Consider the following 22615-nt stretch of genomic DNA (forward strand, 5'->3'; position numbering starts at 1 on the left):
AGGCTGCTTGAGTACACTATTATCAATAAATGTTACTATTCATTAGTCCCTCAGTGATTGTAGCTAAGACTTGTAACATTTAATGGATACTAAAGAGCATAGTAGAGGTATGAGAACCAGATAACTATACTTCCACCTGAGCCCTTTTTCATATTAAAATATCAAAGAATGAAAGCCTGCCATAATTTTCTACAGCCAGCCGAAGATCTTACAAAGAATTCCAATGTCATAAACGGCATTATTTCCCTGACAGATTTAGATTTAGGCCATGAGGAAGATACTGTGTTTTTATATGGAGATAATTTTTAGAAGGCAGCACACATGCAAAATCAAGTATATGAGAAGCTGGTGGAATATTAAATGGAAACTGTGCTCTTTCTTTTCCTCCTTAATCACAGAATATCCATCCACTGTGAGCAAAAATCCCTTCAAAGAAACCATGGATACTTTATCTAAAATTATGCCTCTTGGTTAGTTTAGTGGCTCAACTCAAATTTGTCTCTCCCTTGTGCATTTTGCAACCTTTTGGCAGGTTTGCTGTTAGAAAAGCCAAGGAGCATTCAAATCGCACCACAGTAGCACTCATTTATCATCGGCAGGCAAAGGTTCCACACTGTAAATGAATTACTGTAATAGGTGTGTCGGGAAATAGCATCTTCTCACCCCTTCGTCTTCTACTTTCTTCTCCAAGCAAGTCAATGCTGATAATAAGTGTTGCTTTAACGTGATATTTCTCGACAAATTAAAGGGATGGAGTGAGTTTTAAGGCTTTAGGTTTGTAATATTTTAAAATGATTAACAATTACCTCTGGTTATGCCTCTAAAGCTCTTCTTGCTCTATGTGGGGTTTGCTTACAGTGAAAAGCTGTCGGTTTCCCGACTGGAGGGTAGGGGCTTCTCAATCAGGGGGACGGTGTTGTCAAATGATATGTCAATGTCATTTGTCAAATGTCAGAAGCAGATAACTTGACCCTTGAGAAATTTGTATTCTAGCTGGGAGATTAAGTACATGTATGTAACATACCAAACAAATGTAAAGTAAGGTTTCTGCACACTGGAAAGGATACAGTTTAAAGGGAATTCAAAAGGACAGAAAAGCAACTGTGTCAGTTGATGTCTAATATAAATGATAAGATTTCTAAAGACCTAAGTTTATTTAAATGTATTTGAAAGCATAGAGAGGAGATACTTTCTACTCTCATATTATAATTGTAGGGAATATTTTAGAGTAAAAAATAGATTACAATGACTTACTGGGAAGCCATGTGTATGTTGTATTTCTGAGTTATCTTGACTGAAGTGATCAGAAACATACAAGTTCAGGGTTTGTCACCCTGTTACTTCAGTTCCTTTGTTGAACAAAGAAAGGTATAGCACAGTTTAAACAGAGACATCCTCCTCAAGTAAATCTCATATAAGCAGAGCTAACCAGTGGGTATACCTATCTAACCAAGTGGGAAGTCACTGCTCGGCATCAGAAACCAGATAACAATGTCTAGAAAAGAAATGAGGTTATCTCGTGGTGTTTGTTTGTTTGTTTTCCAAGACAGGGTTTCTTTGTATAACATCCTGACTGTCCTCGAACTTGCTCTGTGGACCAGGCTGACCTGGAACTCACAGAGATCCACTTACCTCTGACTACCAAGTATTGGGATTAAAGATGTGTGCCACCACCATTCCACTTTGTCTTATGGTTAAAATGAGGATAGTTTGGGATCATCATAGAGATTAGAAAAAGAGAACAATTATTAAGGTGCATGGAAAAATCAAATTCCAAAATTCCTATCTGAAAAAAAAATTTACATGAAAAGAATATTAAGTCCTTGACTTTTGTTTTGTTTTTTTTTTTAATCTAACTAACTGAGAAGGATTCTAAGTTTAACACACAGGGAGTTCAATTGCAAACTCTTTGTAAAAGAACAAACAGATTCTCAAAATCACCTCAACTAACCAGAAAAGACAATTGAGGTTTTTTTTTCCCAATTAATTCAAATAGATTTTGATATGCCCCCATTGTACTCAAGAGTACACATGGTGTCTACGTAGTGAGGTAGCTGCTGAATCTTTGCCACTTTTTACTGTGTGTGTGTATGGGCTTCAGTCTAGTTCCCATTTCAATTCCAGCTATTTATATTACCACATTCCTGTGTGAAAAGTAAGAATTTTTTTAAAACCAGTAATCTGAATAAGTTAATTTTAAGAGACTGAAAATATTGCAACATGTAGCATACGGTTTATTTTTTTTCCCATGTGGAAGTAAGCTTGTTTAAAACTTGTATTATCGGTGTCCAGTTCCTTTTTTTCCATCCACTCTCTTCTAACAGAAACACAGACACATGGGCACACAAACTCACACTCGCATGGCATTCCGCATCCACTAGGCACTCTGTTTGCTCATTGCCCACCATTTGAACAGGACTGGAGTAAATATTTGCATCCAGAGTTCGTGTTTATCACTGGAAACATTCCATTTACTCCTCTCAATTGTTTCATTCAAATGACACTGGAAATATTTGGGTCAAGCAAACACCAAACTTGCGGATGCCCGTGAAATATATTCATAATTTACTTCAATCCCTGCCTGCAGTGATTCCCACAGCACTTCTGCATATCCTGTCGGCTGAAATCCAACACTTTGTTAAATATGGAAAGCCTATTTGTGCTAAATTCCGTGTGTGGTTGTGTTTTATACTAACAGTGGAATGGACCCATTCCGATTAAGGTTTAGATTCTGGAATTTCTCATCGATCTGAGGTCACCAAGCCATTCCTTCCCTTTCTCATCACTTGCTCCAATTCTTGGGTAGACATGAATTTGTCCTATATGTCTCAGCAGTGTGAGTCATCGTAAAATTCTGGTAACTTAATAAGATCGTTTAAGGAGGAAGGTCTTAATGCACAGAAAATTTTCCTTTCTCTCATGAAAGGAGGTTAAGCACTAAATCCAATGAAGAGAATTAACTACAGGGAGGAAGATACACAAATGGGAAACTAGCAAATATAAGATAGAGATACGAGTTTTGGTTATTAGACATGATTCAAGAGTTAGCCAATAGATGATTGGCTTCTTCCTAGCTCAGTAAACTGTCCCAAAGCTAACAACATCTGTAACTCCCCTTGAGCTGAATAAAACGATTAATTTGTGTTATGAAAGCGCCAATTAGCTGAAGATTTTAGGGAAGGAAAGCACATTTAAAAGTCCAGAAGAGGCCAGAACTAAAGAATTGATGTATGAGCTTCAAGACTTGAGAGCACAGCAAAGCATCTTCAGTGTACCTGGGTGTCCTTTGAGTCTTGTTGGACAGTTTCAGGAACCCATGTCATCTTCTGTTATTCGCACTGATACCAAAAACAGCTCAAAACCTTCACTATTCTTTGCATAATATCGAGTGAAAACACAGTAACTGTTTCAGAAAATGAACATGCCCAGTGGGAAGTCATGAAAAAGAAAAAAGAAAGGAACGTCAAGTAAAAAGGAAAAGAACTAAAGGAAGGAACCGTCTAAGGTGGCAATAATGTGGCTGTGTGTGATGGTTTGTGGGGTGCTTATCTCTCTGCTGTAACACATCATATCTGAGCTCTGATTTCCAACACTTTCAACATGAGCTTCACCCACCTCCAGTAGGCTGGGTTTTGTTCCATAGAGCAAAGGTCACTGAATGAAGTCTCTCCTAAAGATCCATCCAATATATCATAACATAAGCAGAGGTTGTAAACTTCCTGATGGTAGTAAATGTGGATAGAAGACAACAGAGAAGAATATGAGAATACTGCTCTTAGAACACAAGGAAGATGAGACATTTACATAGGTGTCACCAAACTACTGTGAACTTTTTTTGGAGTAGTGACCTATCAGGGTAGGCAAGTCAATTGATCAAATGACCTACTTTTTACTATCATGTTAAATGAGAGTACATTTTTTGATTCTGTTTTTCATGGCAAATTTTAAACAATAACAACTGCTTAGAGTTTTTAAAAAGCAGTGCTGCTGATGAAATTCTATAGCCAAATCTGCAGTTGCGTTAGATGCCTTTGACCCCGGGGCTCTTAACACTAACTGTATGTTGGAATGCTCTGTGTATTTTACAAATGCTATGACTCAGACCTCACACCAGAGGCTGGTTTGTTGGTTTGGAGTCTAATCTTTGGTCCAGAAACCAGTATGTAATGGAAGTCAGTCAGCTAAATGTATGAGAATCAGGAGCTGGGAATCACTGTCCCTATCAAAACCAAAGTGCATTCTATGTGAACAGCCTACAGATGACCTAAGCTGATACTCACTAAAACAAACCACCAGGGGCCTTCTAGTAAATATGATAGCCATGTGTTGTGGAATATTAGCTGAAGATGTGTTACATTTGTTTATGCTGTGGAATATTTGTTTAATGATGCAAAGATGTGTTGCATTCTTTTGTGTTGCATTTCTTTAATTCTGTGAAGCTGTGTTACTTTGCCTGTCTAAAACAACAGATTGGTCTAATAAAGATCTGAATGGCCAATAGCTAAACAAGAGAGGGAAAGAGGTGGGACTGGCAGGCAAAGAGGAGAGAGGAGAGAGAAAAGGAGAAATAGAGGAGGATGCCAGGGGCCAGCCACCCAGCCACTCAGCCACACAGCCACACAACCACACAACCACACAGCCACTCAGCCACATAGCCAGCAACAAATTAAGAAGTAAAGACAGACATATAGAATAGAAAAAGATAAAGGCCCATGGTAAAAGGTAGATGGAATAAACTAGTTTACAAAAGCTGGCTAGAAATAAACCAAGCTAAGGCTGGGCGTTAATAAGTAAGAATAAGTCTCCATGTATTTATTTGGGAGCTGGGTGGCAGACCCACAAAGAGCAAAGAGTAAAGAAAACATATACAGCCATGCTTATTCTCTATTTCTGATACTTTCCTGTAGTTATTTTCTGATGAGTGAGTGGTGGTTCTGTAGCACAAGTACCAGTTGAACAGATATACAGGTGTGTGCATGTGTGCGTGTGCGTGTGTGTGTGTGTGTGTGTGTGTGTGTGTGTGTGTGTTATCAATGTGTTGCTGGAGATACCTTTGAGTATACATGTAAAATTCATGACCTACTAAACACATAAATATATACATATATGTAAACACTGATTATCTTTTCTAAGAATACTCCTATATATAGCTGGGTAACATACTTCCTTACCCCATGGTCATGACAACAAAGAAGTATGATTGTCCAGGCAGAGTCAGTTCTTACATTCCTGACCAATTCTTCGAAAGAGAACAATCCAGAGGCATTGGAAAGTGTGCTTAGAGTACTGCCTGTGAGCCGTGATTATGTATATTTTATGTTCTGTTGTTATTGGAAACTGTTCTTGAGACCCTGGGAGCCTGACAGCCTGATGAATGCCGGAAAACCTATTAAAAAGCAATCTGAAATGCATTTCAGGTGAAATCAGTTTTACCAAAGTGCAGATGACTTCATTCATCCTAAAGATATAATTAGAGTGGAGACTGAATTGGTTTTTCTCTTTATACAATATATTACAAATATAGACTTTCTTATTCCAGCATCAGCATGTGTATTTCCTTTAAAAAATCCCACGTCAGAAAGAGCTGTATATTCACAGCTCTCCAAATGGGCTCTCAGATAAAACAGAAGCACAAGAAAGACGTTGAAGGTGTTGTTTTTCTTTGACTTCTCTCCACATGTCAGACAATTAAGACAGTGATGAATTACACATTACTGTACAAAATTTTATTATCAGAGGCAAAACTCAAATTTGTTCTGCTTAAGGTGAGTAGACAAATTTTCTCACTTAGAAAAAATTTTTTTTTAGTATTTTATCAGGAAAGAATAAAAATTTCATGTTGAATACAGAGATTCAATTTCTACTGAATAACCTACAAGTTGTACCATAGAAAACATTTATTGGCTAAACTAACATGAGGTTATTTGGAAAATGCTTTAGAACTTGTGTTTACTACGAGATCAGTAATGTTTTAATTCCCAAACCATAAAATATTAGAAATGAGAAAAATATGCTTCCATATGGCATATGCTAAGTAAGTCTGGTGTAGTGGTTTCAGGTAAATACGCTTTGTTACTGATCAAGGCTGTTTATTAGGAAGAGTCCTACAATGTAATATTTAATTATCTGATAAGTTTACACTTGGCCAGACAGCCCAAGATAAAATCTCAAAGGTAAAATTTATTTTACTGTTTAAGTAACTGAAAAATGTGTAAAACAACAATGATAATGTGTTTTTGATTTATAGCACTTATTTGTTGTCAAGGTTTATTAAAATTTTAAAAGGAGAATAAACTATAGCCATGAAAGACTGCACACATATTAATATATGCCAATATACAGGTGTGATTTAAAAGTTGATTTGAGATTACCATTACACAATACTGTAAAATCTAGAACAAAACATTTGAGAAGCAATTCATTTGAAAAACAGTTTTCACTTGAGAAATGACAGTTTAAAAACCTATTTGAGAGAAAACGAGGAACAAAGAATTTCTAATGATTTTCTCACTCAGTGGGTTGCACACTCCATGGAGGTGGTGGCAGATCTGTACATAAGACTGAGTGCAATCCCTTGAGCCTTGCAGGGATGATTAACAGAAAAGAAATGCTCTGCACATTTGAGGCAGGTGTTCTGAACTCCCCTATTATATTTCCTACAAAACACTTTGCTCTTTCATTTACTTACATGACATAAGAAAAATGTGTGCCATTAGAAGCAAGTTGACCTGTAAAGAGGTGAGTCAAAGCAGTTAGGTTAAACTGTATCTACACACAGCAGGGCCGTTGGAAACTTAACATCGAGTAAATTAAGCAGTGCGGTCCATCTATCGTTCTATGCAGAAAGAGAGAACATTTTCTGATCTCTTTGCTAAGCAGTGGAAACGTTCTGGGTAGCTTACTAGATCTTTTCCACATGCAGACAAGTTCAACCTCAACTTTGTGAGACATTGCTGAAATGCTTTGCAATGCATCCTTTTTTTTTCCACTGATTTTTTTTTTTCATGGCTCATTGGCCGAGTGCCTGTTAATTACTTGTAGTTTAAAGCCCTCACAAACAAAATGCAGGATTTTTGTGAAGAAAATGTTTTTAGAAAACACATGAAGTAACCTTGGTAATAAATCAGTGATAAGCCAAATGGCACCAATTAACACTTATTTCAAAGAAGTCCATAACAATGAGAGTGTGAGAGACAGGAAGTACTCAAATCTCCCACAGAGTCTGCATGGATAATGTCTCAAGCTTGACAGAACCATAGAAGTGATGGGTTTGCATCACATAAAGCTTAGGTTTACGGTTTTGAAGCCCCATTAATACTAGTAATTCATTTTAGAAACCAGTGTCTTTTAGCCTCCATCCTCTCAATGATTGATTAGAATTCCTAACACTTCACCGGGTGTCTGGAGTTTAATAGATATGCACATGTTTACATGTTTAATCCTTCCCTCCAATTGCCAATTTAAGAAAAATCTGAACAAAATGAAACCCACTTTCCTCTTTGTTACTGCATCAGTATATGAACTAGGAATAACAGAAAGATAGATTCTTCAAGGAGATTTGTGTTCAACATAAAAGTCTTTAAACTGTGGATTGTGAAATCTATGCAAAAGTCACATGACATACAGTAGCTGAATAACCTAAAACAAAACAAAACAAAACAAAAACCTTACGGGCTAAAAGTATGCAGCGATGTATATGAGCATCCTAACCTGAAAACCTGTTTTTAATGACTCCTTTAAATATTTTCTAAAAGCTTTGTAACTTTTCTTATTTAAACTTTAAAACAAAATTTCATGTCGTAAAATTGAAAGCAAAAACGGGTAGAGTGCATGTTTGTTAGACTTTTATTGAATCCATCCCAAAATGAAATAAAATATTTGATTTTAAAACCTGCTAATTAGTTCAAGGCAGTGAAACTGAGGGCTAATTTTATATAATTAAAAAGTTGAAAATTTAGCATAGTTCATGAGAATATTTTCATACTCAAGTTCACATATACTAATTTGATGAAATAAATTATTGCCAAGATAGGAATTGCTGAACCTGCTTGAAAGAATAAATAAATTACCGAAAGTCAACAAATGAAGCTAACATCATTTTGGCAAATTTGAGATACTTTTACAAGAGGCTTTTCTTTTCTTTTACAAACAACTTTTCTGAAGAGTAGCAACATCACTCAATTGCACAAACAGCTTTTCTCAAAGATAGAGTCTGTCCCAATTTTGATTTCAATTATTATTGTTTAAATGTTATGGCATTATTATACTTTTGAAATCTTATGTATTTCTAAAAATACAAGCATTGTGAAATCAAACAGTGAAAATTATCCACATGTTTTGGAACTAGTACAGAAAATAGTTGGGTTTCATACTTAAAAATGATCAAACTTCTCTTCTATACCATGGGATTCTGTTTCATGTTGCCTTAATTCCAACTGGTTCACGGGTTCTTTACATTTTTCATGTGATCATTTTTAGATCCATTTCCACCATCTTCCTTTCTCTTACTACATGCTCAGTTATTACTATCTATTCAAGAAACCTTCTTTTAACTCAATTGAACTCTAACAGCACGTAACTACCAGTATCAGATGATAATACAGTCACGATCTCTGCTAAAGGAAAACATGCTATGGAAGTCTTGCCTTCTCATCATCTGTTCTGTGACTACTTGTATGTGATATTTATGGATAAGTCACATGAGCATTCACAAAATTATTTGAGCTACATTCTTCAGCCTCCTAGAAGACAATTTTTTAAATATTTAATTAGCAGTGAATTTGAAGTCAGCGTGGTGTTGAATGCTTTGTTATAATTTATCTATTGCATCTGATACAGTGCCAGAGTTCCACAAAATCATTTGTTCACAAGCTAGTCTCCACAGATGTATACACATTTGACTGAATATTGTTTTCAACTATTTAGATCATATAGCCTCCTGTGTGTATTCTGACCATCTGTAACTGTTATCTCTTTCTACTATCAGAAGTGGGTGTTGAAAGTAAAGCAAAGCATCCCAGTCTTAAGGTTTCATTTAAACTATGTTCAATAACAGATCTGCAATGGGAAACGTAACCGACAGACTTAATTGTGTGTCCCGATATTTGACTATTTACACTGGCCAAAGTAAGTGGTGGTTAACATGTTCATCCAGTAGTTTGAAATCACACAAATCTGAAATATAAATGTTAAAGGTGATAGAGCAATCGTGGATGTGTTCAAATATATATTCTGATGTTAGTCTAGAACTTGTGAAGTCTCAAGCTAACGAGATAGATAGATAGATAGATATAAATTAACAACACCGCTGTATGTTAGTTGGAGACCATCTATGTTGAGAGATTTAGATTATATCATAACTGGGGTTTTGAAGGTGTGAATGGCTATTTTCAACTTCATTTCATCTTCAGGAAGAAGTCAAACATGCATTGTGTTTCTGTGAAGAATCAAATCAGCATGTGTCAAAGTTGTTGATAATGGAATGAGTTTTAGAAATTCATGGCATAATATGAATAACCTTGTAATATTTTAGTTATACATATGTAAACTGAAATATCAGAAAATCCGAATATAATATATTTATCTTAAAATCATATGAAACAAAGGAGATTAAGGCTCAGCAAAAGTGCATGCTAATGAATTTCAAAAAAAAACAAAACATAGCCAGTATTACAGATGTCAGCCTTCTAAGTTTGAAATCATGTAGTTTTTAGAACTTCAAAGACTGTAAAAAAAAAATTTATGGGAAAATGTGTAAAAATGGGGAGAACATTTTATTTACAAGTTACTTGGAGATAATGAATACCCAAAGTGGCAAATAATCTAGTATTTTCTAATTAAACCAAAGTTTTGCTGTTATACATATATTGGCACAGGAAATTCTTGAGACTAGATGATGAAAACTTTCAATATGTTGTTATTTCACATAGATAATTGATTTGTAAAACACACAAGAGAGAAAGATAAAAACTCTAAGTAGAAAATATAATTTTATAGCTACATTTTACAGAATATTCCAAGAGATATCATTGGTTATTTTATTATTTTGAAATATTACTTATTTAAACAACTAAAAAGAACCTTTAAAGCCCAATATAATTTCAACATTGGGAAGGTTAAAGAACTGAAATATGTGTAGAGCAAAAATGCCATCTCAATGCCATTGGTACCACTATATTGTTGAACAAGTATTGTATGAGGTATAAACATGGTACATAAGGATACACTGAGGATTTAGATTATAGCTAAACCAGTTGTGTTAAAGGCCACTAAAATACTCAAAGAGGATTATGACTATTAATAGCAGGGGGGAAAAAGAACTCAGAAAGCCCCCAAATTCAAAGCTGGAAATGATGACTCACTTAAAATAAAAAGCCATTACTCTGAATTTTTAGTACTTGAGGAAACAAAACAAGACATCTATATCTATGGATAGATGTAGATGTCCCATGAATGAATTTACCAGTGGTATAATGGATATTTGGGGACTTCATGGCTGTATACTATTTATGAGTATTATGTTTAAGAACTTGCTCACTTCTAATAGATAACCTAAATTTCAGATTTCATACTAAGCATGACCATGACTCTTTAACACCACAGAGTACTTAAAATTCATGTATTCTAGTTGAATGAAGCGTAGAAAAAATTTAAGTGTAAGAAATATGCATTAATTGCTTACATTGGGAAACTGTTTTTCATTTCTACAAAGAAAATAATTCTAGGACTTCTGCCTTATAAATCATTTTTCCCCAGTATTGAGTGATGGTCTCTGAATCCATTGTTTCAGTGATTTGTAATATTTGGAAGAGCTAAACACCACAGGAAAACAGAAAGGGGTTTCACAACATTTGACTCAATTATAGTAGTTGTAATAGGTCTTTTACAATGCTAAACTTAAAATATGTTAACTCTGAAGCAAGGAACTGGCCTACTGGGTGAGAAAAGCACTGAAATATAGTTGCGTTACACACAGCCATGGAAATGGCTCTTCAAAATTCCCAGGTAGAAGAGGGTTGTTAATTTCCAAAGGTTTTATACATTAACACAGCATAACAGCAACTTTGTATCATAAGGGAGGGCACAACTGGCATAAAAGGTCATTAAATGCTAATAGACCTGTTGAGGTATGGTTGCTTAATGGAGGATAGGAGCAATATCCACATAAAGATCAACACACAGAGAGAATTTAACTCTGCAATATCTAAGGTAAGAAAGACAAAGGAGCTAGAAATAAACCCTTTCTTAGTACCAATCATTCTACGCTTACACAAAATTGGTTTATGCAATAGGAATGTTGACCAAAATAATGACAGATAGTGGTGAAAGGATGCCACTGACTTAAGGGAATCTGTAGACTGATTAGTTTACACATATGTTTTGTTAGGATTCATCTTCATGTAGTAGAATAGATCCTTCTTCAGCACATAGATGAAAAAGCAGTTAAGAAAGTGAGTTACAAAGTAGGAAGGGGAGTGTTGAGATAAATTATACGAAGCCTTTTCCAAGTGTCCACACATTTATAAAAAAGAGTTAAATTTCCTTTGATCTGAAGAGATTTCTTCGCACAGGTGCATTTACAACATATTATGTACATATGGAGCTTTCTTATGTACATGTGTATATGTACATACTATCTATACATCTCTGCAAGTGTATACACAGCTTTAACTCAAAGAAAATGAGTTAGCAATGCAATCATCATTGCCAGACAATCCAAGTGCTGAAAACAAATGATACAAATTGTTGACAGAGCTGCTTTCTCTCTCCTGTTGGCCATGGCTGAGGATAGAATTCCCTTCTGAAGATTTTACTTCCATTACAACACTGATTGTCATGGATAATCTTTGTGCTTTTGCATAATGCCCATCCTGGATGTACATATAGTCACATACAACATTGGACATGTGAAATAAGCATGCTGGAACACAGGCAGGACCATACATCCATGCACAGAGTATTCTGGATAGGATTTTCCAAACTGACGGCAACATCAACATGCACCCCTATCGTATTTGGTCCCGAACAGCAGGGAATGTACCAGCGGAAGTAGCCAGGGCAAAGAGTCACTTGCAAGAGTTTCTATACAGAGGAACATCCAGTGGAGAAACAAATGTAGAGTGAATGGAAGGAAGAAAAATACCCACCACCCCAACAGACAACAGCAACAACAAAAAGTTCTCCCACACATTATCACTGAAATTCTGGCTAGCCTCCTTGTTCCACAGGAAAGCAGGTCCTCTCAAAACTCCGAGTTGAGTTCTAGGTTAAGTGATGCACATTAGTGCCTCATGGCCTTCCCCAGCCACTGGAACAGCTCATCCTGATAAAGCCTTTTCCAATGCACATTGGCTTCCACGGTTTCCACGGCTCGTGAGAATGAGGAAGATGCTACCCCATCATAGGTCTTCATGAAGTTCTTTAGCTGGAAATAGAAATTGAACATGGTGAATCTACATGCATTAATGTGAATCCATGTAGAATATGCACGAAGAAGAAGGCACTTGAGATGAAGTCTCACATAGAAGCCTAGAACAAACTTGAACGAACCCTCTAGCTCTATTTGTTTGGAGTTATATTTACAAGGTCATGCACCCAAACATTGCATTCTTAACTTTCCACTGCCTTTGCTGTATAGGGCTAATGTGGTATTGTGTTCCCCCAAATATTGTGCATGCTAATAAACTTATCTGGAGTCAGAGACAGAGCAGCCATTATATGTTAATATATATGTTAATATAATATTAAACAACATTAATATATATGTTAATATAATATTAAACATAAAGGATAGGCAGTGGTAGCACACGCCTTTAATCCTAGTATTCCAGAGGCAGAAATCCATGTGTTCAAGGATACAGAGACAGGCATGGTGACTCATCATGCCTTTAATCCCAGAAAGCAAGCCTTTAATCCCAGGAGGTGGTGGTAGAAAGCAGAAACGTATATAAGGCGTGAGGACCAGAAACTAGAAGCATTTTGGCCTGGTTAAGCATTTGGCCTGGTTAAGCATTCAGGCTTTTGAGCAGCAGTTCAGCTGAGACCCATTCTGGATGAGGACTCAGAGGCCTCCAGTCTGAGGAAACAGGATCAGCTGAGGATCCAGCGAGGTGAGGTAGCTGTGGCCTGTTCTGTCTCTCTGATCTTCCAGTTCACCCCAGTACCTGACTCCAGGTTTGATTTAATTAATAAGACCTTCTAAGATTCATGCTACAGGCTAACATCTCTGGTATGTTGATGATGATGATGATGATGATGATGATGATGATGATGATGATAGGATTTACCTCTGGTACTTTTCAGGCCGCATTTGTTTAACCTACTGGGATTACTTAGGCCTAATCAATTGTCCTCTATATAACATTTTGATATTTTAGGACCAATATCTCTTCCCACATATCATGTTAACACTGGCATTTTCTGAACAAGGATCCTATGCAAAGCTATGAAGTGCAATTCTGAATGAACAACACACTGATCACATCACCGTTAAATGCTGTTCCTAACTTAAATCCTCCAGCCTGTCTACCCCATGTGTACTTTTGCTGTGGGATGTTCTGTATGTTAAATGTGTTGCTCTCTAGCTACATACTTCCAAACCCAGTCCTCAGATTTGTAGGTTTGAGACACTTGCCCTCATTTCTCCACATGTGGCCACCTTATGAATGATCTCTTTTTTCTTTATAACACCCAAACTTACATTTCATTGAGTGACATAGTGCTCCTTCATGACATGGATTGGATTGGTAACATCATCATGAGAGGAAGTAAATATACACTATAGTGGAACAAGTTTGAAATGAGAAGAAAGACCATAGGAGGTGGGAGGAATGCAAGAGTTAGAGGATCAGGCTGTAAGCATGCTCCAGACGAGACACAATCATTGCAATCATGAACCCACAGACGTTGCAGTTACTGGCGAATGGCCTGCAAGACCCTGGCCCCTTCATCAGTCAGTTACAAATGGAAGGGGGCTCATAAGCCCCTGCCCCTTACTGCTGAACTAATTGGTTAACGATTAAGTTGTCAAGAAAAACAGCCATTGTCCTTAGTTGTGTTAACTGCACTCCCCCAACCCCAGCAAGCCCACCAGGCTCCAGTGAAAAGTTGCAAAGCTGTAGTCATGCAGGTGCCCTTGGTCAAACTCAGTGGGTCAACAAACAAAACATAGAAGACACAGGGTGTAGGAAATTGATTTGTAGAAAAGAGGGGACTAGACAAGAGTTTGGGAAGAGAGGAGAGTCAGGAGTAAGAGTAACTACATCTATAAAATTGCAAAGAACAAATTTAATTAATAAAACCACATTTAAAACAATAGGTTGTATCTATGGGTGACATGCTTTACTCTGCAATGCAAAGAAAAAGGTATGTGGGCACTATAATTTCAGTTACTCCAAATGTAGTTTCTTGTTTTGTTAATAGGTAACTGTAGAGATTGGAGGAATCCTGTGTAAAAGTGTATTTTGACAAGGGCACAGACCCCAAGATGAATTGGTCCATAGTAAATTGGCAAAGCCATTATCCATATGGTCCTGGATCAAGAGGGATGGCAAAGCTTTTTTGGGGAGTTGGAGTGTGAGTGTTTATGAAAGATTAATTAGTGTGTACAAAGAATAGGGACTATGGCATTCTCCTTCTGGATGCTTACAGCCTGAGACTGCTTATATGTAGAGACCATCTATTGATACCAAGTAACCCCTTCCCTGTGCTGTACCTAATAATCCAGCTGAGATTCCAATTTGTGGTGGAAGTGGTAGGTAGCATAAGAAAACCCCTCCTGATCCCAGCTTCCCTGTATCTATCATTCCATATATATATATATATATATATATATATATATATATATATATATATATATATATTTACCTTGCTGTCCATAGCTAGAGTTCTACGACCCAAGCCGCACAGAACACAGCAGATAATAAAATAATCTATTTAATTTATCTATTAAAAATAGGTTGGTACTTTGCTTCAAAGACCAGTTCTAATTACAAGGCACGTTCAACATAGCAAAGAGCCTCAGAAACTGAGGTTCACTTTTTTCTTTAAATAGAGAAAATTGTTAGTCATGTTCTCCTTTTTTTTTTTTCTTTTTTGGTTTTTCGAGACAGGGTCTCTCTGTGTAGCTTTGCGCCTTTCCTGGAACTCACTTGGTAGCCCAGGCCGGCCTCGAACTCATAGAGATCTGCCTGCCTCTGCCTCCCGAGTGCTGGGATTAAAGGCATGCGCCACCACTACTGCCCGGCTATTAGTCATGTTCTAAAAATACACAGTATAGGATTTAAAACTATCTTCAGTGTCAAAAGATTACCAAAGTAACTGGACTTTAGAAAAAAGAAGTTGTGCAACAAAAACTGGGTGATTAATGTGATTATAGCCAACCAAATAGATTTAGAAAGGATAAGGAAAAAAATAATTGTCCCATTTAGTCAGAGAATTTGAAGTTAAAACTTTTAAGAGCCAGGTGGTGGTGGCACACACCTTTAATCCCAGAACTCAGGAGGCAGAGGCACGTGGATCTCAGGCCAGAGTTCAAGGTCAGCCTGGATTACAAAGCCAGTTCCAGGATAGACTCCAACCCATCTCAAAAACAACAACAATAAAAAATAAATTTTTAGAGCTTTGTCATAATTATTACTGACAGACGGTCTTATTTAGGGAGTTCATATACCCTGAGAAGACTCAAGTAATTTTCTTCAAGATTAAACATCAGCAGCTTTACTTTGTGTTCCATGTGCCTTAAGAAACTGGCAACCAACCAACAATTACAGTGCTAACAGACAAACGTGAAAAATCAACTCGCAGCAAGGAGACATTATGTAGTGTAATTACTGTGGGGTGTGATTCATCACATAGAAGGTGCCACATGGAGGTTCTGCCAGGAGGGAGATAGAGGGCCTCAAGATGAGATCTGGGCAGGAAGACTGAGGTATGGAGGTGTTGAAAACGCAGTTCATTCTACATCTCCAAATTAACTTGGATTTTAGTTCATGGACAGCTTGGTTTGTTTATGATGGTGTCATTTGATTACTTGACACTGATGAACTTTCTGAAAGCTTAGCGATTGACAATGTTGGCAACGGAAAAGCCTATCACAGAACTGCAGACTTGACATGACATCAAAGTCACTGTATGTTAAAGCAAGCATAAGCTATCTAATGCATAACTGAGAATTATTTTATTGTCATAAAATCAATGTAATGTTTGACTAAAATTATAGATATTAAGAAAAAGAGGAATAATATGCTTATACCCACAAATACATGTACACAAATTATTTGGATTATTAGAAATTCATTAGTACAATGGTACATTCTCATTCACATATTTATGTTCAGATAGATTCTATGACCATTTGCAAAAAATAATGTGTTTTATTCCATTTTGAATTGTGTGATTTATTATAGAATATATCATAGTATACTAAATTAATATTACATGTCAATGAAAATTACACTCATTCTCCTCAAAACGTGTTCTCCATTATCATTTTGTTTCTAGGCATTCATTGAACATTCCAGATAATGATCAATGGTCCTTTGACAACTTCCCCTTACACGAAGATGCTCAGGTCTCTTCATGAAAAAAGCTGAACACTTGAAGAACACTAAACCACAGGCTTGAACATGATTGGATACAAAGTCAGATTATCTTGTAAGAGAACTCTATAGACAATGTAACTAGTGGATCTCCAGAGTTTCATTCTCAAATTATGATTGAAGTGCAAGAAATACTTCCCTTGTGAGCTCAGTGATCCTGAGGTGACTCAGACGTTGGATGGGGAGCTTAGGCATGAGAGCATATTTGACACACGCTCGGCCGTTGCCATAAATTGATCTTGTGGCCTGTATTCCTAAGCACTGCTTATGGAGAATGGGAGTTCTGAGCCGTCTCCCGGGTCCCTGAGGGGCTGCAATGTCTGGCTGAGCTTGCTTGTCTGTGCAGGCTCAGCATAGACAAAGGCACTTAGCATCCCTTCTGCTGACTTCACAGGCTCTTTTCTGCCACCATTAGGTTTTATCTTAATTGGGGTTTCAGATAGTAATCTGTCATGCTTTTATTCTGGATAAGATGTAGACGCTTTTCATAAACTAAAATTTAGTAAAATGTCAGTGTTGTTCATGCCTTCTGATTTTTCTTAGCACAATTTCTAGGTGAGTTTATTAATCTAGCTCTTAAATTGTGTTTAACATTGAAAACCATCTTGTTTAAGGGTATCCTCGACTCCAGCATCATAAAGTACTTTAAGAGAGAATTGCAAAGCATAATAGAATCTTGATAATCATAGAACTAAATAGAAGAAGCTATTGGTCTATTATGAGGTAAAAGACTTCCCCATTAAAGTTGTAAATGGAGTCTCTGTGATGGAGAGGATGCATATTCATTTATAACAGGGCTGTGTGTTATGTTCACAGAGGAACCAAGGACACTGGCAAAGTGTTCAATGGACATTTGTTGGAAAATTGCAAAGGTCTCTGAGGCTCTATGAGGTTATGTTTCTGCTAATGCAAAAATTAAGGAAAGAATGAATTGCTTCATGAAGGAATATCAGTCAAATTGGTAGTTCCACATAATTAAGAAGAAACTCCAGTCTCAGGTACTAGAACAGTTTGAGGGAAGAGCCCATAAAACAGAATTTATCTACTTAATAGACATTAAAATATTGAAGCTGATAAATTTTTTTTCAGGGACTGGAGAGATGGCTCAGCTATGGAGAGCATATTGTTTTTGTAGTGAACCCCAGATAGGTTCTTGTCACCATCCTCAGTAAGCTGAAACAGCTTGTAACTCCAATTTAAGGGGCTCCAAAAGCCTAGTCTGGCCTCTTGGGTGTACCTGGACTCGCACCACATACCCACATATAGACATACACAAATTGTGTAATTAAAAATTAAAAACAATGTCATAATTCACAAAGGTGCTGATCCCCTTCAGATCTACAGGCTTAGCAATAATAAATTAGCAATAACCTCAAAGGGAAGACATTGATCTTCCTTAACACTTTCTGCTTAAGAAAGGGGTGAGTGACAACAGCAATTAAATCCTAGCCCACCCGAAAAATAATATTCCCTACACCTGCAGAAAATGGCTAGGTGGGGAAAGTCTGGAAAGGCTTCTGGCAGAACAGCCAAACTGGACAGTGAGAGCAAGCAAGTCCACAATGAAGTGACTCATCGTTCATTCCACGGAGATTCTGCATTGTTCATTTATCCTATTCAAAGAGGATGAACTAAAATCCACACTTTAGTTCCATTTTTTGAAATCGCAACTTTCATGGTGTGGTAGCTCAGGACGTTAAAAATGGCAACGAATCAAAGAATAAAAATGAAGTAAGTGTAATGCATAAAGCAAGAAGGTTTGCATGTGATGAATTCAACTAAATCTCAATCTAAAACATGATTTTTGTGATGTTTGTATTATCAAAACAGGGAATATAAGAATGGTAGATAATGAAAAGAGGGATACAGGTGAAAGGGAGCCAGGAGATGAGAAGGAAATAGGATGAGCAGGGTAAGGGAGGAAAAAAAAAAGGACTTCTGAGCTCACTTCAATATTTGTGGGGGTTGTGGCTAACTCAATACTTTATTTCTTGATTATTGAATATTAAATCATGATATTAAAAACACTCAGCTTAAAGGTAAAAATAATGAAAGCAATTATAATTTGCACATGCCTTCTGTTTCCTACAGGTACATAAAAGTTCTCTCCATTTAGCTCCTTTCATTTAAAAAATTCTGGGATTTCAAAGTTAAATCTTCCAAGGTTGAGAACCACATATCAGGGAGAAAGACTGACATTCAAATTACTAGAATGCGAGCTTTAGCTCAGGACAGTACTCATTGTGACAGATCCTAAGTTAGTAAAAGGAGATGCTCTCGGGAAACTGAGCAATATTAGAAGATGTGACAGAGGTGCTGGGTCCAATGCTTATAAAGGAATGCTGTTCAGTGGGATCATCTGTGGGTCACAGCTTCCAGCTGTCTGTGAAAACTAATGAAACTCAGAATTTCTGTGCTAAATATTAGCTGTATACTGTGGAAGCAGAAGAGGAAAAGGGAGCACCAATGATTATAATCAAATGAAAGAATCTTTATTTTGTTATTGTTTTCCTGTGTGATTGATAGTCCCCATTTTATATCCCTCTCCAGTACTGAGAGGAGTTAATAGAGGGAAGGAGATACCTAAATGGCTTACCCATTGAGAGATATAATAAGAAATTGATAAGATAGATATTCCAGAACCTGGACACAAGTTCATTAAAAACTCAAGCTTATTTTCATTAATAAAATTAATTTGTAATGGAGCCAAGCAATCTATCTTAGGCAAACTATTGCTTTCAATGTGTGTTACCAGTAGTGATATTCCTTCCTACAATATGAATGCATTCTATTTATAGACTGGATAGCTGTTAGCAGGCTACTGTGTCTGCATAAGCACTCAGACTTTTACTGTGTACCTCAGCACGAAGCACAGTCCCTTCTGGACATGTAGTCATTGACACAGTTGTTATGAATAGTTTATGAACTGAGTTCACAGAATCATTTGAGAAGCAGTGTTTGGATCTAAGATCTCTGGAATTCCCCAGCTATGGAATTCATTACATTTGAACACTGTCCACAGCCCTCACCATTGTTCATAGTCATTCAATGTTTAATATGTTAGAGATCTTTTTGCAGGTAATTGTGTGTGTGTGTGTGTGTGTGTGTGTGTGTGTGTGTGTGTGTGTACCCATGCATACACATGCATGCATGTGTTTATGTGCATGTGTGTATGTGGGTGTCTGAATACATGTGTATATAGGGAGCATGCACAGGGAGCAAAAGGAACTTGTAGAGGCTAATGCAAAGAAGTAGTGGAACTACATTTATAATTTCATGTGTTTATTTAAAAAGATTGTAATAAGATTTTTACCTCTTTAAGTTCACCTTCTGTATTAAGAAATTCTGTAACTCCACTGATAAGTTTGGAATTCATAAATAATGCTTCTCCATACCTAAAAAAAATAAGAGAAAACAGTCTTAATGTCTATCTAGGTCATAATTTAAGAAATCTGGCTAGAAGGATTTTTGTAGCATTTCCCAAGGGTTGCATTTGCCAAGGCCATCAGTGATCACCAGCTCTCAGGGAAGTACTGGCCACTCTTCTCAGGAGGGAGGGAGGCAAAAGACCATTTATTGCCATGAGGTTCTATCAGGTCCACCTGGCCTGCTGCACAATGTTTCAGAGACCTCCGAATGTCAATGGGTCTGTGAAAATCCAGGCCTCTAGAATTGGATTCAAGAATTGTTGTTCTATTTGCAAGCCAAGACCCCAGAAAGGCATTTTTTAATGCTCTAGTATATAGCAACTGAGATCATTATAAGGATGATCTTACAAGAAATGAAGAAGAGCAAGACCAGTTCAGTCATAACCAGTATGTCACACAGATTCTGTGGTCGTACTAGATCTTGGAATTCTAATTAAGTTTCCGAAATCAAGGCAATTCACACACACACACACACACACACACACACACACACACACACACACACACACACACAAATCATAAAAGAGCATCAGTTGCTCTTATTATTAAATTATCTAGTTATCTAAATATGTAGTTATTAAAATATCTAGTTATGTATTATAACATATAATTCTTACACTATGAACACCATTTCTTGACTTATGGTCCCTGGACAATGTATATCTGTGAATAGAAATCTCTCACTTTGTTGATTTGCCACTACTTTGTTAAGGCCATCTATCACAGCTTTCATGCTTTTAGAACCAAAAATAACAAACAAAAGACTGAGCTTTTAAAGGCAAAGGCCCAATCATTATTACTAGATGCTTTCTTTTGCTTCCTCAACTGGCAGGCTCTTCAGTACTTTAGCTGCTGAAGGACTTAGTTTTATCATGTAAAAGAGGGGATCAAATAGGAGGATAGCCATGATGAGGAAAAGACATTTTAGTCAAAGCAAATAGATGGGCACTTGATAGGGTTAGTTTTCAGGTATAATCCTGTGGGAGACTTAACAGGAGTGGTTCTATTACATGTTAACATCAGATGAAAGGTGTGAGTTAAGAGAAATGTTTCTGGGAGAAATAGAAGCCATGAGAGCACATGATATCTAAAACCAGAAGGACCCTGTAAAGTGAGAATATAATATCCCAGACAGCCCTTCCCATGAGCCCTGATGTTCAAGAATCGAGAGGAAAATAGCAGCTGATAAAAGCACTCCTCCTGGTGAAGAGAAACACTACTATATTTGTAGACTGAAATCTCAGTCTTTCTACCTTATGAATCGTGGTCATAGGTTCTCAGGGACAAAATGAACATGCTGAGAAACAGAGAAAGAAGAAACAAATAATATGTGGATGGATTCCACTGAGCTCTGGTTTATAAAGCCAACGTAAGGTTGGTGTATGTGTTTAAAATCCTTTAAACTAAAATGTTCATACATATTAGTTTCACCTTACTGCCTGTTACATGACTCACTATAAATACAATGGCAATGCAAGCTCTAATCTTCCTATCATTCTAAGACATGAACTGAAAGCTCAAAAAATGTCAATGTGTTGTATAGCCATACCAGGGGCTTCTAGAAATAAAGTAGCTCTAGACAGAAACGTGTGTAACTGTAACATCACATTTCTGATGAACTTGTTATGCAAAGATAACTGATAAAAAGAGTGAAAAAACACACAATAGTTTTTACATCAGCTTTCAAGAGACCAAATGTTAGGTCTGCTTACTATCTGGGAAAAATTCATGGTGAAGAATTACATGCAGCATTTACTTGCTCCATAATAGATTTAATTTTAAAATACCATAGAGATTATCAGAGACATAAATTAGCATTTATTATAATATATTTAAATGCATAATGAAATATTTTCTAAAATTGAAGCTGAAGAATTCTCACCACGAAACAAGATATCCTGGGAATTAATTCTATTGCAGCTGGAATAATACAATGATCCGAGTGATTAATGAGTTTTCTCTGTGTCACTATTTTTCTGAGGTGTTTTATGGTATTTACATTTAAAGAGAATTTAAAACAATTCTACAAGAGTAAATTTCCTTGTTGGAATAGCATTTATATGTGATTTATGTTTTTTTCTATAATGTATACAGAATATACAAGTTTTATGAAAGGATTTCAACTTTATGCAGTTTGATGAATTTCCAAACAAAGTTGCCCTGCTGAGCAATTCTTACTCTCTCCATGCTTTCCCATTAATTAAGTTTATCAATCTTTATTAAATGAAGAATGTTAGAGAAGTGTTAAAACAATCATGAATTTCATGGAATGGCAACAGCTATCTTTGCTGAATATTATGAAGTCTAATTTTAATATTTGGTTCATAGCCCTAACAAAAACTTTGGGCATCCATCCCTCAACTACTGGTTTTCCTTTATTCATTCAAAAATGAATACATTATAATCTCTACCTGGTATTTAGTATTTTCCATTTGTCTCTGAAAAACTTCCAGGCAAGATCTCGGCCATGTGGATTTCTGGCTACATGGATTATGACATCAATTGCATCTTGATCCAACACCACCTCAGAATTCAGAGACAGGTTTAGAAGCCTATAAGATAAAATTGTGGGTAAACTTAAACAATTTA

The 22615-nt window shown here is 36.6% G+C and overlaps 1 protein-coding gene across 1 annotated transcript in view; it reads right to left on the reverse strand.

Moving 5' to 3' along the window:
* Positions 1-7828: 7828 nt before the first annotated feature.
* Trhde (thyrotropin releasing hormone degrading enzyme) overlaps positions 7829-22615 on the reverse strand; it is a 407391-nt gene continuing 392604 nt past the window's right edge. Inside the window, exons 17-19 of the mRNA XM_006988963.4 lie at positions 22438-22578; positions 19912-19993; positions 7829-12424 (exon numbers count right to left, since the gene is read on the reverse strand). Of these exons, the coding sequence (XP_006989025.1) occupies positions 12281-12424; positions 19912-19993; positions 22438-22578 (367 nt within the window). The 3' untranslated portion in view covers positions 7829-12280. The remainder of the gene's footprint in view (positions 12425-19911; positions 19994-22437; positions 22579-22615) is intronic.

Source organism: Peromyscus maniculatus, chromosome 18 (genome assembly GCF_049852395.1).
Source record: "Peromyscus maniculatus bairdii isolate BWxNUB_F1_BW_parent chromosome 18, HU_Pman_BW_mat_3.1, whole genome shotgun sequence".
Taxonomy (NCBI): Eukaryota; Metazoa; Chordata; class Mammalia; order Rodentia; family Cricetidae; genus Peromyscus; species Peromyscus maniculatus.